The sequence below is a fragment of the Neolamprologus brichardi genome, chromosome 5 (genome assembly GCF_056152115.1).
Source record: "Neolamprologus brichardi isolate AB-2024 chromosome 5, ASM5615211v1, whole genome shotgun sequence".
In the NCBI taxonomy this organism is placed as follows: Eukaryota; Metazoa; Chordata; class Actinopteri; order Cichliformes; family Cichlidae; genus Neolamprologus; species Neolamprologus brichardi.
Genome location: NC_142108.1, coordinates 33819543 through 33835291, shown reverse-complemented (window position 1 = coordinate 33835291; position 15749 = coordinate 33819543). Strand labels below are relative to the sequence as shown.

At 43.3% G+C, this 15749-nt stretch overlaps 1 protein-coding gene across 1 annotated transcript; it reads left to right on the top strand.

Moving 5' to 3' along the window:
• The first annotated feature begins 4273 nt into the window (after nt 1-4273).
• LOC148102869 (V-set domain-containing T-cell activation inhibitor 1-like) lies at nt 4274-15565 on the top strand. The gene is made up of 6 exons (XM_087841117.1): nt 4274-4364; nt 13792-14124; nt 14231-14266; nt 14526-14807; nt 14955-15080; nt 15477-15565. The coding sequence occupies exons 1-6, from the start codon at nt 4274-4276 to the stop codon at nt 15563-15565; spliced, it is 957 nt and encodes a 318-aa protein (XP_087697243.1).
• Nucleotides 15566-15749: the final 184 nt, after the last annotated feature.

Here is a 15749-nt window from a genome sequence, read left to right as displayed (position 1 = left end):
GTCTTTTCTTTCCATTAACATCAACACATTGTATTAATTGGTGCGTATCCTTTTTTCTTTAAAACGTTACAAAACCCAAACATTAAACTGCACCTTATATGCCACACAGCTTCATTCTAACATCAACTTAATGATATTCCTTTCAGTAAATTTTGGCCGCACACACAATTAACAGGAGAAATGTATCCCTCACTAATCTACCTATTAACATTAACAAGCTAACTCAGCCTAGTCTTCTGTGCATAGCGGTGGGTATTTATGTACCTCCATACCGTCAGCCGTGAGGAAGACAAACTGTCTTCAACACAAACTGCGGCGGTACTCCCAAGCCAATGGCTTCAGCCGCCTGATGCAAAACAACTAAACAAATCAGTATAACTGCCTAATGCAGCTGTACCGCTGAAACCTAACAGGGGAATAAATAACTCCCAAAAGAAATCCGTTGTGTGAAGCCACGGGCTTACTCTAAAGGCTGCGTGGACAACGGCAACAGCAAACCATGACCACCAATAAAACATTATCGACATACAAATAATCCAATAAAACTTACAAACATTTGTTTACTAAATATTGCGGCTCCTCCAACCAATGGCCGCGCAGGCTAAACATGAGGACACTGACGACGCGCAACAATAAACGCATGAAACGCACTGCTGAGCTCTTTGTTCCTTTTATTCCACATTGTACTGTCCAAACCCACAAATGAGTACATAATGTAAAACAAATGCACAAACAAACATGACTGCAACTCAAAAAATATTATACTAATTAGCCTACTATGCCAAACTGCAACATCAGACTATGGCATCAACTAGTGCATTAAACTATACATCAAGCTGTGGTCAACATAAAGCTTCCCCTCATGCTCACCCTACCTTTTTGCTCATTAAACAGCAGGTGCGGTGAACAGTAGTGATGTGACGTTCTGTATCGAGGCTTCGAAGCTTGTGTCGAGTAATTGAGGGGGCGTTTCCGCGATGCGCGTATCGAGGCTTGCTTCATTTATTGGAGGAGCTGAAAATGATGACGTCCGAAACCTCGCTGCCCGGCTGTACCACGTGACTGGTTCATGAAGCGGTTCGAACTTTGCCGCGAGCTGTGACAGCGATATAAACCCCTCAGACTTCAATCAAAATGTGGGTGTTTGATGAAGAGTTGCGGTTAGTGAGAGTTTGGAGACAGTTTGGAGAAAGTTTGGAGATTTATGAGCGAAAGTCAGGAGAGAATGGAGCCAGCTAAGAAGAGGAGGATGTCCTCCCCTGTGTGGGAACATTTTGATTTTATTCCTCCCAACAAGGTATGTAAATTTCTACAGAAGATGTATTTTCATAATACTGATGGTGCAATACAATTTATGTTAAGCGGCTTTACTTTTGTACAAGGTGAAGTGTTTGCTATGTGCCAGGGAGCTGGGATATAACAACAACACCTCATCCATGCTGAGGCACTACAGAGCTTTGCATGAGAATAAGGGGAACACTGATTGTGGAGCAAGACCAGGTGAGCCATCAAATGCCATGATAATATAGCATGCAGTTATGTTACTAAATGATATAACAATATTATACAACTGTAATAAGTTACGTGTGTGATATTTATATTTGTGCTTTGTTTTTATTGTCTTTCCTCAGGAGAACAATCTCAAATAGATGAAGACCTGGTTAGCATGGTGATTGAGGACTCCCAGCCATTTAGCATTGTGGAGGACAAAGAATTTAAAAGATTTGTTAAATCATTAAATCCTAGCTATGTTCTCCCCACTAAAAAGGTCATAAAAGCAGTGAAAATGCAGTTTTTACAGAATAAAATGTGAACAAGCAGGACTGAGGCCTCAGTGTGTAGCTGTCCATACCTCAACGTTACAAAAGCACAACCACTGTCCACACCCCAACCACACCTCACAGTAAATGATCGTTTCCATTTTAAGCATTTCCAAATGATCATTTTCCATACTGCCAGTATAAATATACACAGTATACTGCCACCACTACAGTCTAGATGTTTTACACACTCCTTTTGCTGTTGACAATTACAGGCTATGTGCAAAAGGCCACACTCTTCAAATTCATGCCAACTAATATTTTTACGTCCAGTAGGTGTCCTACTAGAGCAAATGAAGCTTCAAGAAGCTTTGTACTGGGGTGAACCAATTGGATGAAAAGCTTCAGTGCTTCATGAAGCTTCATCTGCCCATCACTAGTGAACAGGAGAGTGCAACCACATTTATCATCTAATACACACCCGTGAGTCACGCCACACAGCCGTGCACCAATGTGTGCATTTAAACCAACCGTGTTTATCAAAAAACAGGAAACACTCACATATTGTTCCTACAGTATGTCTTGAGTTATCGTGTCGGAAGTTTAATTATTGCAGTAATAATGTAATAACGTGGTGTTCTTTCCAAGCTCCTTATGTAACCGGTGTGATTCTGCGTTGTGTCTGATAAAAAAGGTAAAAGAAAGAAAGGCCTCCAAGTAAATAATTTGCCCACTCCAGCTCCTACGACCAAATACAAACAGTGGGGAAGAGGGTTAGCTCAACCCACCACAACTTCCAAGCTAGCATTTATGGCGCCTAAAACACATTTATGATACACACATAGTACACACTTATAATATCTAACAAAAACAGGCTTAATAATGACAATAATTGAACTAAAATCGCAATCAGAAATATCAGGGTGGCTAAATATGAATTATATGTGTGTTTTAAAGTGTTGGGAAAGAAATTATACCAACCTCTCCCACAGGGGAATTGTAGAAAAGGGGAGAGGCAAAAGGGGTACACTGTATTTATAGGGTTGCACCAAAGAAGAAGAAAAGAATGAGGAGGGGCTCTAACTGATAATGAGCATAACTACAGGCGTGGAGGTCCTAAAAGTCAGGTATAAAAGGAACAGTTTGAGGGTTTAGAACACATTTTGTGTAATTATGACAATGTGATTTATGACCCTGTTACACTTAGACTACGACCTCCTGGATGACCGAGAACCTTCACAGACACGTCACGTGGTGTTGGTTGTAGTAGTAATTGCTATATCACCTGTTCGCTTAATAAGGGATTTTTTTCTAAGTGAGTTGGTGATCGGGGAAGACGACTTCTGCTGACCGCTCAAGCCTGGAATGATTTGATCACAGTTGTTTTGGATGGCTTTTAGGGATTTTCATAACAAATAAAGGAGTCTTAAAGTTCGTCTTACATTTGAACCGCGGGCGCGTCAACATTTTCCCCTGTTCAGCTGCTCGGCGACTCAAAGGTTTGACAGTCGCCAATGACGTACTTACAGTGAGCGGTTTCAATTTGGGGTTTTACTGTTTTCTCACAAAAATGATCTAATTGCTCCATCACTGCTCTGTCAGTTCACTTATACAGACATTTAGAAGATATTTTCGCTCAAAGCTTAACATTAGAAATATTTACTGTCATTTGTATTCTTAACGTTTTCATGTCCTGAAGATGCAGTCAGGTGAAAGAGCACGGATATAAAATCCTCACAGTCTTCATTTCAACAAACTAAAAAAAAGCAACTGCAGACATTACAAACACGTGACCTACTTACCGTGGATCAAACTGACTCACGCCAGAGTGAAGCTGCCACCCTCCCGCTTAAGAAAAAGAAGAACTTCGTTTCACAACTCTCCAACCAATCAGAAGGCAGAGAGCATCTTGTTGTTACACGGATAAGGGAAGATTTCGGGTTTAGATTCAGCTTGATTAGTTTCGGTCTCCAACTTCAGCTCTGTGATCACGAGGAAGTCAAACATGTGGAGTCTTGAAGTGATGATTGTGATCAGGAAAACACTCCTATTTAAATATTTTCGATTTTTGTAAATCAAATGAAACTTTTGGACTGTTGTTCAGATAAAACTGGAATCTTTTAAAAACGTTGCCATGGTGTTTTTGACTATTTTATGATATTTCGTGATTGTCAAACAGGATCAGGAGACAGAGATCGTTTTTGATTTAATAAAGAAAAAAGTTTAATAATGTAAAAATGGAACCAGAGCTTTAAATTAAACTGTCTAAACTATGAGAGTTTAAGGAAGCTGCTGCTGCCAAGGAGAAAAAACAATCACGCGTGACCTACAGTAGCAGTGACGCATACAGATTTAAAGCCCTCCCTGTGCTTTGTTGCATTGTGTTTGTGCAGAAGTGTGTTTAGTGTGCACAGCGAGAGTTTTAAAGTTGTAGTTTTTAGTGTTTAATAAACTTGATCTGATCAGACTTTTTCGACTCTATAGTTCAGTTTGCCTGTTACAGCCTCCCCGTCATGATACATCAACTCATCAATCTGATAATCGCGGTCCTTCCATCTGTGCACATTTTCCTTCTGTCTGCAGGTACAACCGGGCGCGAAGACGGTAAGAAGCGAATCAGTGCTCAAATAATGTTTACATGAATAACAACAGGTGGCTGTCATCAACACCACTCATTTATTACAGACAGCTGTGTTTGTTTTAAAGTCTTTCAAACTTTAGCGATGTGATGTTTTGTTGAGACATTTTCAAACGAATTAAACTCTGGATAAAAAAAAATATGCGTCACAAATCGTTGCCCGCATCCTCCGGATGCGGGTCCTCTCCTCCTGTGTCCTCCTTTGCTCGTCTCTTTGACGATCACCTGATCCACTCTCCCTCCCTCTGTCTCACCCACGAGTGAATACAAGGACTTTTCATTTTGTGGCTTCCAAGAGGAAATGACTAACGGAGGAGTCCGTCTGTAAGACGCTCTGTAGTTCGTGTTTTGATGCGTAGAGTTCACACTGAGCACCGTGACAGAGTCCGACTGAACCCACAGCAGTGAGCCGGACTTTGGTTCAGACGAGCAAAGAGACGTTTAATAAAACAAAACACATGTCGCCTCAGAACTAAACTTTGAACGTCACAGCTGTACGTGTAACGTTTTTGTTACGGCCCAAACTGCTGTATAAACCTCCCAAAGTGGGTTCTGTTCATCTGGTCGTAGCGTTTTGTGGGAGAAACTTTTCGTCACTCATCCAGGTGACTTCTTCAGTCTCAGCTGACTGCAGGTTTCAACCTTATAAACAGTACATTTGCATAATGACTGAAACCAGCCCACTGAAGGAACAATGGGCTGTGAGGTCAGTTCCTTAATCTTAATTATGCAAATTCTCATGACCATTGATCAACAACCACTGATCAATGGCCACTGATCAATGGCCACTGAAAGATTTCTACAGTACTGTGCCACGTCCAGGTGAGAACGCCATGGATTACTGGATCCGGTTGAACAAGTCTATTGACGCTGCTGATGAGTGTCTCCGCAGGCGCGGCAAGCTGGTAGAGGACCCCAGTAGTGAGGTTGTTTCGATGTTCATTAATCACTGTCCTGACCACAGTCTTGCGTTGTCTTTTCAACTGAAGGCCCCTGAGGAGTGGACTGCAGCTGAGGTTCAGAGCCGTCTGGACAACTATGTGAGGAAAATGAGACAGTCTAGTATTTTGTCTCATAATACAGCATGTCTGTCCATCCCACATCAGAGCCCTGTTGCTGTTAAAAGCCAGCCCCACTCCAGCGGTGCTCAAGCAGTCCCAGTAACACATGAGCCAGCTTCGTACCCTATGCCTTCTGTCTCCTCTGCAGCCACATGTCAGCCCCTCTCTTCTGATGGCATGCAGCAGCCCTCTGCTTGTCCTCCTTTGACTCCTCATGTCATGCCCCCATCTTTGCCAGTTTCCGGCCCTCCTCCAGCTGAGCCAGGTGTTCAACAGATGGTAGCACTGTTTGACAAGGTTCTGTCCATGTGCACTGCATCACTAGCCACTGGTCCTAGGTTCCCACAACCCACAGGTCATTCCCATGGGCACCGCAGTGCTCACCGTGCTTCGTGCAGAGTGTGTGGCTCACATGAACACACAACCCATGTGCATTGTAGGCTGTACAAGCTATGCCACAGCTGCTTTGACCCTGGACACATGAGGCGTGAATGCCCACAGTTGCACCAGAAACCAAGTATTTCATCCCCTCCTCCCACCAATGCTGCTTTAAACTAGCCAGCCCATGTAACGAGAGGGGTAGCATGGGCAGTGTTGATGAAACCCTCAGAAATGCAACAGACCCAGAAGCCATATATGTTAACTGCTGTAGTAGCCTCTCTGATGAGAAGACTGTTATTATGGGTTCACAAAGAGTTGGCAGGGCTAGTGAGTTGTTTTACACTCCAGTGTCGGTCAGTGGCCGGTGTTCCCTGACAGGCATGCTTGATTCGGGAAGTATGTCATGCACACTAAGTGAAGAGGCTGATAGCAAGCTAAGAGCCGCTGGTGTTGCTCTGATTCCGCAGCATGCCCCTGAAAATGTGGTGCTGGTTGGTTGCGGTGGCCTTCTCACACAACCGAAATGCATCTATGATTTGGACATTGAAGTATATGGGACTAGGTTTCTTGTGCCAACATTTGTGGTTCCTGGGCAAAAAGATGAACTCATCGTGGGGAGCAATGTGATCCGGCCCATCATTCAGAAAATGAAGGCAGATACAAAGTACTGGGAGCTTATTAACTCCGATTACACTGGCACTGATTGTGAAGACTTCCTGCAGTTGCTGAGCTGTATCTCACGGTGGTCTGCTCCTGTGTTGCCAGATAAAGTAGGTACGGTCAGGTTGCGGAAGAGTGTCACTCTCCTGCCACAAAAAGAATATGTAGTTTGGGGAAAGCTGCCACCTTCTGCCCTTGTGTCTCCAGGAAGTACTGTTGTTGTGGAACCCACGTCAGCCCGTTCCACTCCAAAGAACATAATGGTGGGGCGCATTATAACACCCATGTGGGGAGATCGTTGGGTCCCTATGAAAGTCCTTAACCCAACAGAGAGCCCTGTGACACTTCGTCGCAATGCTAAGATTGCGGATGTCTTTCCTTGTATTGCTGTGGAGGACCTGCCCATCACTCAAGGTCTCTGCGAGACTCTGACTGACCAGCATACCAGTTTTCCCCCCTCATCAGACTCTGTGCCTGACTCTGCACAGCTACTCAAAGACGCTGGGTTGGCTGATATTGACATTGAGGGCTGTGAAGTGTCAGATGGGTGGAAGAGGAAATTAGTGGAGCTTGTGTTGACTTACCAAGATGTGTTCTCTAGAGACAAACTGGACTGTGGTGAGGTGAAAGACTTTGTCCATCGTATCCACCTCACTGACGACCGCCCTTTCAGGCTTCCCTATCGCAGAGTACCACCGGCTCACTATCATAAGTTGCGAGAGGTGCTGTCAGACATGGAGATGAAAGGCATCATCAGTAAGTCCACCAGCGAATATGCCTCGCCACTGGTAATGGTTTGGAAGAAGTCAGGTGACTTGAGGATATGCACTGACTTCCGCTGGCTCAATGCCAAAACCATTAAGGATGCTCACCCACTGCCCCATCAGGCTGACTGTCTTGCTGCCCTTGGTGGGAATGCTTTCTTCAGCACCATGGACCTCACATCCGGGTTCTACAACGTTCCCCTCCATGAGTCTGACAGACGGTACACGGCTTTCACTACACCTCTTGGCCTGTATGAGTACAACAGACTTCCCCAGGGTCTATGCAACAGCCCAGCATCTTTCATGCAGATGATGCTCAGCATCTTTGGTGACTTGAACTTTTCCAGCCTCCTGTGTTATCTTGATGACCTGCTGGTGTTTGCACCTTCAGAAGAGGAGGCCCTAAAACGTCTTGAGATTGTTTTCTCCCGCCTGAGGACCAGCAATCTGAAGCTGGCGCAGAAAAAATGTCACTTTCTCAGACGCTCTGTGAGGTTTTTGGGTCATGTCGTGGATGCTGGTGGTGTCTCAGTTGATCAGGATAAGGTGAGGGTTATCGCCAGTTTTCAGAAGACTGACCTTATGGATGGTGACGGTTGCACCCCTTCTCAGAGGAAAGTGAGATCCTTTCTTGGCATGGTGATGTTTTACCAGCATTTCATTCCAGGGTGCTCTCGTATTGCGAAGCCGCTCTTTGCTCTAACTGCCGGTCAGAAGAGGACTAAAGGCTGCCATGGGAGTCGGAAACCGGGAACCTTTCGCAAGCTCACCCCTCAAGACTGGACTCCTGCTTGCGAGAAGGCATTTGAGGGACTCAAAGGTGCACTCCTCAGCTGTGCGGTGCTGGCACATCCTGATTTTGAGAGGCCATTCATCCTTTCGACTGACGCTTCCATGGATGGGCTGGGTGCTGTCTTATCCCAGGTGCCAGCTGGTGAGGAGAGAGCAAGACCTATAGCCTTTGCTAGTAAGTCTCTCAGCCGCAGTCAGGCCAAATACCCAGCACACCGGCTTGAATTTTTGGCTCTGAAGTGGGCTGTGTGCGATAAGTTCAGCCACTGGCTCAAGGGTCACCAGTTCACTGTCTGGACTGATAACAATCCTCTCACATACATTCTGACTAAGCCAAAGCTGGATGCCTGTGAACAGCGTTGGGTCTCTAAGCTTGCACCATACTGCTTTGAGATCAAATATGTTCCTGGAAAGCTGAACATTGTGGCAGACACCCTGAGCAGGGAACCGTTTGTGAGGCCTTTGGCCCAGCGCCTCCTGTCGGAGCCCTACTTTGAGCTGCTAGAGCAAGTCAGTGATGTGAAAGATGCTAGTGTCCAAGATGCCTTCCGTTTGACCTGTCAACCTCAATCGATACGCAGTGCTCCACCCTCTGCTGTGCTTGATGTGTCTCTGTCAACTGATGACGTGTCTTCTCTCATGTCTTCCCTCTGTGAGTGGGAGTCTGCTTCTCGCCAGCGTGCAACATCCCTTGCTGGTCACCTGACCTCCATTAGTCCACCTGACTGTGATGTCTCTCATGCACTGTCCCATGCTGATCTCCTGTCTCATCAAACTGGGGATCCTGTGATCTCCAGAGTAGCCCGCTATGTTGAGCGTAAGCGCAGACCCTCCAGACGTGAGCGCTGTCATGAGAACCAACATACGTTGCGGCTCCTGAAACAATGGGATAAGCTCACATTCCTCAATGGTGTCCTCTACAGAGTTGTGAGGGACCCACTGACCAAACACAAGAGATTCCAGTTTGTGGTACCTGACTCCCTAAAACAAGTGGTGCTGTCTGGCATACACGACAATGCTGGTCATCAAGGTCAACCTCGCACACTCTCCTTGGCTCGTCAGCGTTTCTTCTGGTATGATATGGAGAAGGATGTGCGCGATCATGTGAGAAATTGCCGCAGGTGTGTTCTCAGCAAGACCCCAGAGCCAGCAGCTAGGGCCCCGTTGGAAAGCATTAAGACCTGTGCTCCACTGGAACTTGTGTGCATTGACTTCTGGTCAGCTGAGGACAGCAACAACAAGTCTGTGGATGTCCTTGTGATTACTGACCACTTCACAAAATTAGCACATGCATTCCAATGCCCGGATCAGACAGCTAAGAGAGTTGCTAAAAAGCTCTGGGATGGATTCTTCTGTGTGTATGGCTTCCCTCAGCGCATTCACTCTGACCAGGGAGCTAGTTTTGAGAGTGAGCTGCTTGCAGAGCTTCTGGTTTTGGGTGGCGTTGCCAAATCTCACACTTCACCATACCACCCCATGGGTAATGGTACCACGGAGAGATTTAATCGCACCCTTGGAAACATGTTACGGTCCCTCCCCCCCAGATCTAAGCAGAAATGGCCGCAGATGATACAGTCCATGACATTTGTGTATAACTGTACAGCACACGAGACCACCGGCTTTGCGCCATTCTACCTGATGTTTGGGAGGGTGCCAAGGTTGCCAGTTGACCTCATGTTTCAGGATGTCCTTCATGATGACACCATTTGTGACTATGATACCTATGTCAAGTCACTGATGGATGACCTGCGCTCTGCCATGCTCCAAGCCCAGGAACACAGCACAATGGAGCAGAGACACCAGTCTGACCAGTACAACAGAAAGGTGAAGGGTCTGCCTCTTTCACTAGGGGACCAGGTGTTGTTGGCAAACAAGGGAGTCAGAGGAAAAAGGAAGCTCTCTGACAAATGGGAACCTGTTGTGTACACGGTAGTTGACTTGGATCCTGCTCTTCACATCTGCCGTATCAGAGACAAAGAAGGTCATGAGCGTGTGGTGCATCGCAACCTGCTCCTTCAAGTTAACTTTTTGCCCTTGGACTCAACATTGAATGACGATGCTGCACATCCTGCTGTGAGCGTCGTCAGTGGCCCCCCTGAGTCTGAACTGGATGGGTCTGTGATATCTTTTGGGGGCACAGGAGCTGTACTTCCTGCCACCTGTACTGTGGATTCTGTCTCCAGCATTGGCGAGTGTGATGACCGCACACTATCATGGATCCATCAGCAATCCGCCGCTGACCCGGTCGAAGATGGCGTTCATGAGACCCCTCCCATAATGGGTGTTCCTGATCTTGGCGGGCTGGCTGGTGATGGAGCCTCCCCAGGCTCCCCTGCTGCTTTCCCGTCCCACAGTTTTCATTCTCTTGAACCCGAAAATGTGGACGTGGATCAAGGACTTACCACACGTTTTGGTAGAATCATTAAACCAGTTCGTCGCTTGATTGAATCAATGGCTCAACTTGAAACACTCCTTGGTGTTGAACCTGTTCAAGCAGCGGTTATCGATGTGTGAATTTGTTTATTGCTGTATATTGTCCATTGCTATTGTTTTTGGTAAAGAATAATAGAGGCACAGAGTTGATTGTATTTTGTCAGTCTGTGCAGTCTGATGGTGATGCCCATAGATATTATGGCCTGTTTTGTGTGGTGTAAATGGCACCTCATTTTGTCTATAGTGTGTCCTGGGATCTTGCTAGGCGCCGAGCGGGTCTCAGGTCTCTTATCCTCCTTGGAGGAAGCTATGTTGCTGATCTAATTCATTGTATATGTGATGTGAATTTGTTTGAGGCCACTGTATCTGTTATTGTGGGTTTATACATTTTATTATTTATTTATTTATTTTTTGGTGTACTCTTTAGTATTTTGTGTAATTCTTGGGAGGTGAATGTAACAGGGTCATAAGTCACATTGTTATAATTACACAAAATGTGTCCTAAACCCCCAAACTGTTCCTTTCATGCCTGACTTTTAGGACCTCCAAGCCTGTAGTTATGTTCATTATCAGTTAGAGCCCCTCCTCATTCTTTTCTTCTTCTTCTTTGGTGCAACCCTATAAATACAGTGTACCCCTTTTGCCTCTCCCCTTTTCTACAATTCCCCTGTGGGAGAGGTGGGTGTCATTTCTTTCCCAACACTGTAAAACGCTCATATAATGCATATTTAGCCACCTGGATGTTTCTGATTGTGATTTTAGTTCAATTATTGTCATTATTAAGCCTGTTTTTGTTAGATGTTATAAGTGTGTAGTATGTGTGTATTATAAATGTGTTTTAGGCGCCATAAATGCTAGCTTGGAAGTTGTGGTGGGTTGAGCTAACCCTCTTCCCCACTGTTTGTATTTGGTTGTAGGAGCTGGAGTGGGCAAATTATTTACTTGGAGGCCTTTCTTTCTTTTACCTTTTTTTGATCAGGTATGTCGGATTTCATGTTGTTGTTTTTGTTTTATCTTATGTCAAATATGTTATGTGTAAATCCATACTTTATGTTCAATGTAAAAATAAATGTCAGCCTTTTTCTACAATTCCCCTGTGGGAGAGGAGCTGGAGTGGGCAAATTATTTACTTGGAGGCCTTTCTTTCTTTTACCTTTTTTTGATCAGTTATCAGACACAACGCAGGATCACACCGGTTACATAAGCAACGAGGCAGAACAAAGTCAGGGCTGTATCAAGACACGAGGACTAAACCCTGATTCAACCAGACCCAGAACTGATCCGGAATTAAAACAGGACTACAACAGTTCAAAATCAGGACTAATTTAAGCCACCAATTCCCACCGATTTACTCAGAACCAGAATCAAAACAAAATCATCATAGACCTGCACTATTATTGTATAGTTTTTATAATGTGCTATAAGCATGTGTGCACTTTTATAGAGCTGTTTCCAGTTTCGTTATACCATGTATAATGACAATAAAGGCTTTCAATTCAACTACACTTATTTTTTTAATTCTACCAAAAAACAGTATTTAGTCTCTGAATAGTTTATATAATTATTTAACCTTGTTGTGCAAACAAGCCTGCATAACTTAATAAATCTAAAATTTGAAAAATAACAAACCTAAAAAGTTACACTAGGTACAAGATACATGTTCTGATGAGTTTTGGCAAACAACCATTAGACTAACGTGTGTCTCACCTGCTCTTGTTCCATCTCTGTTCCTCTCTCTCCCTTATTATTAACAATAAACTTAGTGTATATGTACTCGTAAATTTGATGAAAGTGATAAAAAATAGACAGCTCTGTCTCTCTTTATTCTGACATTTAACTAATTCAAAAGATATTTCAATATTAATTTATCTAAAACAAAAACGTTTACTCTAAATTGATGTTTAACAGTAAAGTTTTTATGTTTTCTCCCTAAAGTATATGTAAATATTTGGTTTCAACTGTTAATATATTCTCAATATTCTCAAATAAATGTGTCTTCTAACTAACATGATGTAAACGTGTCAGAGTAGCTGAAATGGCATGTGTGTGCTCACTGTGTTCTATATTATCTACTAGTGTTGGGTCGTTCGCGAACGAAATGGCTCTTAGAACCGACTCTTTGAAGTGAACGACGCGAGCCGGCTCCTTATTGGGAGCTGTGAGGGGTTTTTTTTTCTTTCTCTCACCCTCTCTCTCGCCCTTTTTTCCGCTAAACTCCGCACGCGCGGCCTGTACTTTGCGCTGGGCAGAGGGGGAGGGGCGTTAGTTACACTCGCAGTAGCACAGGAACAGAGCCAGAGAGAAAGAGAGCGAGGGACAACAACGTCACATTAGAAAGGTATAGTAATCATCCACTATTTTCAGTTGCAGATGATAAAGGATTCAGAAATCATGCAGGCCCATATGACAGAGAATGTGCATCTTCTTTTTGTTTTAATATTTTAATTTATATTTAATTGTGTTGTGGTTTGCAGTGTTTTGTGATGTTTCACGTTAAATTTGTTTAAAAGGAAAAAGCTGAAAATTTAAATAGTTAAAAATTTAAAATGTAAATAGTTGTTTTTTGTATTATATGATTTATTTATTACATTTTATGTGGAGTGAATAAATAAAGTATATTTATGGTGGCCCTTAGAGACAAAGCACGTACAAACTCCAAAACACGTACAAACTCCTAAGCATGTAAAAACTCCAAAACATGTAAAAACTCAGAAGGACGTACAAACTCAGAATCACGTACAAAAGACAACAGAAGTGCTCCAGGATGCTAGGGCGCAGTGTTGAACTTTTGTTACCTAGTGGCTACACAAGCCAGGAAGTATCAACAACCGGATTTGGTGTGTGGTAGTAACAGGAAAATGAACTTTTTTTTTTTTTTTTAATTATTTGAATAAATATGAGTGCTTGTCTATAAATACACAAACAATACACACATGCTTTCAATTGTGTAATTTAAGTGATCTGGGTAGCTCTGTTTTGGAAGTTCAGTAGATGCTAGAAATGTGTTTTGGAGTTTGTACGTGCTTTGTCTCTAGGGGCCATATATAAATAAAACCACTTTTTTTACATTAGTAATTCCTTTTCTGCATAATTTTATATTATTGTTAATGATTAAATAATTAAAGCAACAAAACAACCTGAAGAGCCGGATCGGAGCTGAAAGAGCTGGCTCTTTTTAGTGAGCCGAGCCAAAAGAGCCGGATCTCTTAAAAGAGCCGGAAATCCCATCACTATTATCTACATTGTATTTAGCTCTTTTTTTTGTTTTAAAAAAGAAGAATAAAAAATATGATTCGTTCCAGGAGTCGTCACGGTGGCTGTCTCAGAAGGAAGTGATGCCATCTTACCCTGCTCCCTGAGCACCAATCAGAACCTGGAACAGAAGCTCTTTGATTGGAAGAAAGATGACCAGAAGGAGGTTTTCCTGTACGCTGCTCGTGACGAGTACAATAATGGACGTCCAGGTCAAGACGAGCAGTTCAGAAGACGGGTCTCACATTTTCCACAAGAGCTGCAGTTTGGTAACGCCTCCATCATCATCAGAAACACCAGGCTGGCTGACAGTGGAGTCTACACCTGTGATTTTCCACATCTGCAGCCGGAAGGGAAAACCTTCAGAATAAAGCTTGATGTTGGTGAGTCTTTTATTTTGGAGAACATCCTGGAAAAAATGGTGAAGACCATTTTACTACCTGAACCAGGTGGTTTAAAAAAAATAATTTTAAATGTTTTACCTTGCAGAGCTTACCCTGAAAGATCGATCAGGTGAAATCGCAGGTGAGTGATGATGTCACTGAAGTGTCTGTAATCTGTGTGAGCTGCTCCCAGTTTGGGTTTAGGAAACAAACAGATCATCTCAAACTTTCCTTTGTGATAAACCTCAGTTGGGCTGGATCCTGAATCTGGTTTGTTATGCTGCTGTGGACAGTATTATCTGGATGAGAGTCAATTACTTCACATGAATGATAAACATAGACACTGGTGACTTTAAAGATCAGCACTTCCTCCTTTCTCTGCCACCGTGCTGCGTTCACAGGTGCTGCTCCAAAGCCTGACATCAGGATACTTAATACCACCGAGGACGGATTGCAGCTGAAGTGTGAGGTCAGAGGTGCTTCTCCAAAGCCTAAAGTAAAGTGGAGGGACAGCGATGGGAACATCCTTCCTGCTGAGGAGCCACAGGTGTCACACACAGGAGAGCGCTATGACATCACCCTCCTCACCACAGTGACCAGGACAACAACTGACCGTTTCCACTGTGTAGCCACACAAGAGGAGCTCAGCCATAAAACTGATGCACAGATCTACCTGCATTATCGTAAGTTTTTTTTTCTGTTGTTTTATAATAACTGTAATTATCAGATCTTTTTATTCTTTAATAGATTTCTTGGCACCGTTTAAAAGGTTTAGTTGTGTATTTGTTGCATCCAGCGAGGCTGCATCAACCTTTTATTTAATGTTTCAGAGAAACTGACAGAGGTGAAGTCCTGCAGTCCTGGAGTCGGTCCCTGGATTGGTGGGATGTGTTTTGGAGCGATTGCACCTTTACTTTATTTTTTTATAATAAAAATCAAATATTGCATCAGCAGAGGTAAGTGTAAATAATAAAAACACTTATTTTAACATCTGTCAGATGTAGACATCCACGTAACAGATGCTTAGACCAATGTTGTGTTCAAATTGTTGACATTTTATTCAGATATCGTCTGGTTTTACAGCTGATACTTTGGATTTATAGATTTATTTATCATTTAAAAATATGAAAAAACTGCAGTTGCTAATAAACATTTTGATTTCAACAAAATTTACAGCCACAGTGTCTCAGTTTTCTTCTATGAAGCATGTTTAGTTTAAATGTGTCTTATTTTATTTTATCAGATTTATCTGCTGTTTTCGTTTTTCTCTGTGATCACCGAAATTAAAGTTAGTTTAAATTTAATATTGTAAACTGACTGTATGTAATATATATATATTTTTTCTTCTGTAGTTTTTCGGAGGAAACAGAGAGACAGAGAGACGTCTGAGGGTCCTGAGAACGGTGACACAGAGCTCACACTCAAATCAGAACCTGTTTAGCATCACAGCTGTTACACAGATGTGTGCACAAAGGTACATTTCAGTTATGTTTGGATCTCAGATCAACATAATCGACTCGTCTGTAGTCTCAGTTGTTTTGTGAGCTCACTGTGGGCTGTGAAACGTCAGCTGTAAAATCCACTCTGAGTTTGAACAAAGCTGACAAAACCAGGAAAAGGCTTTA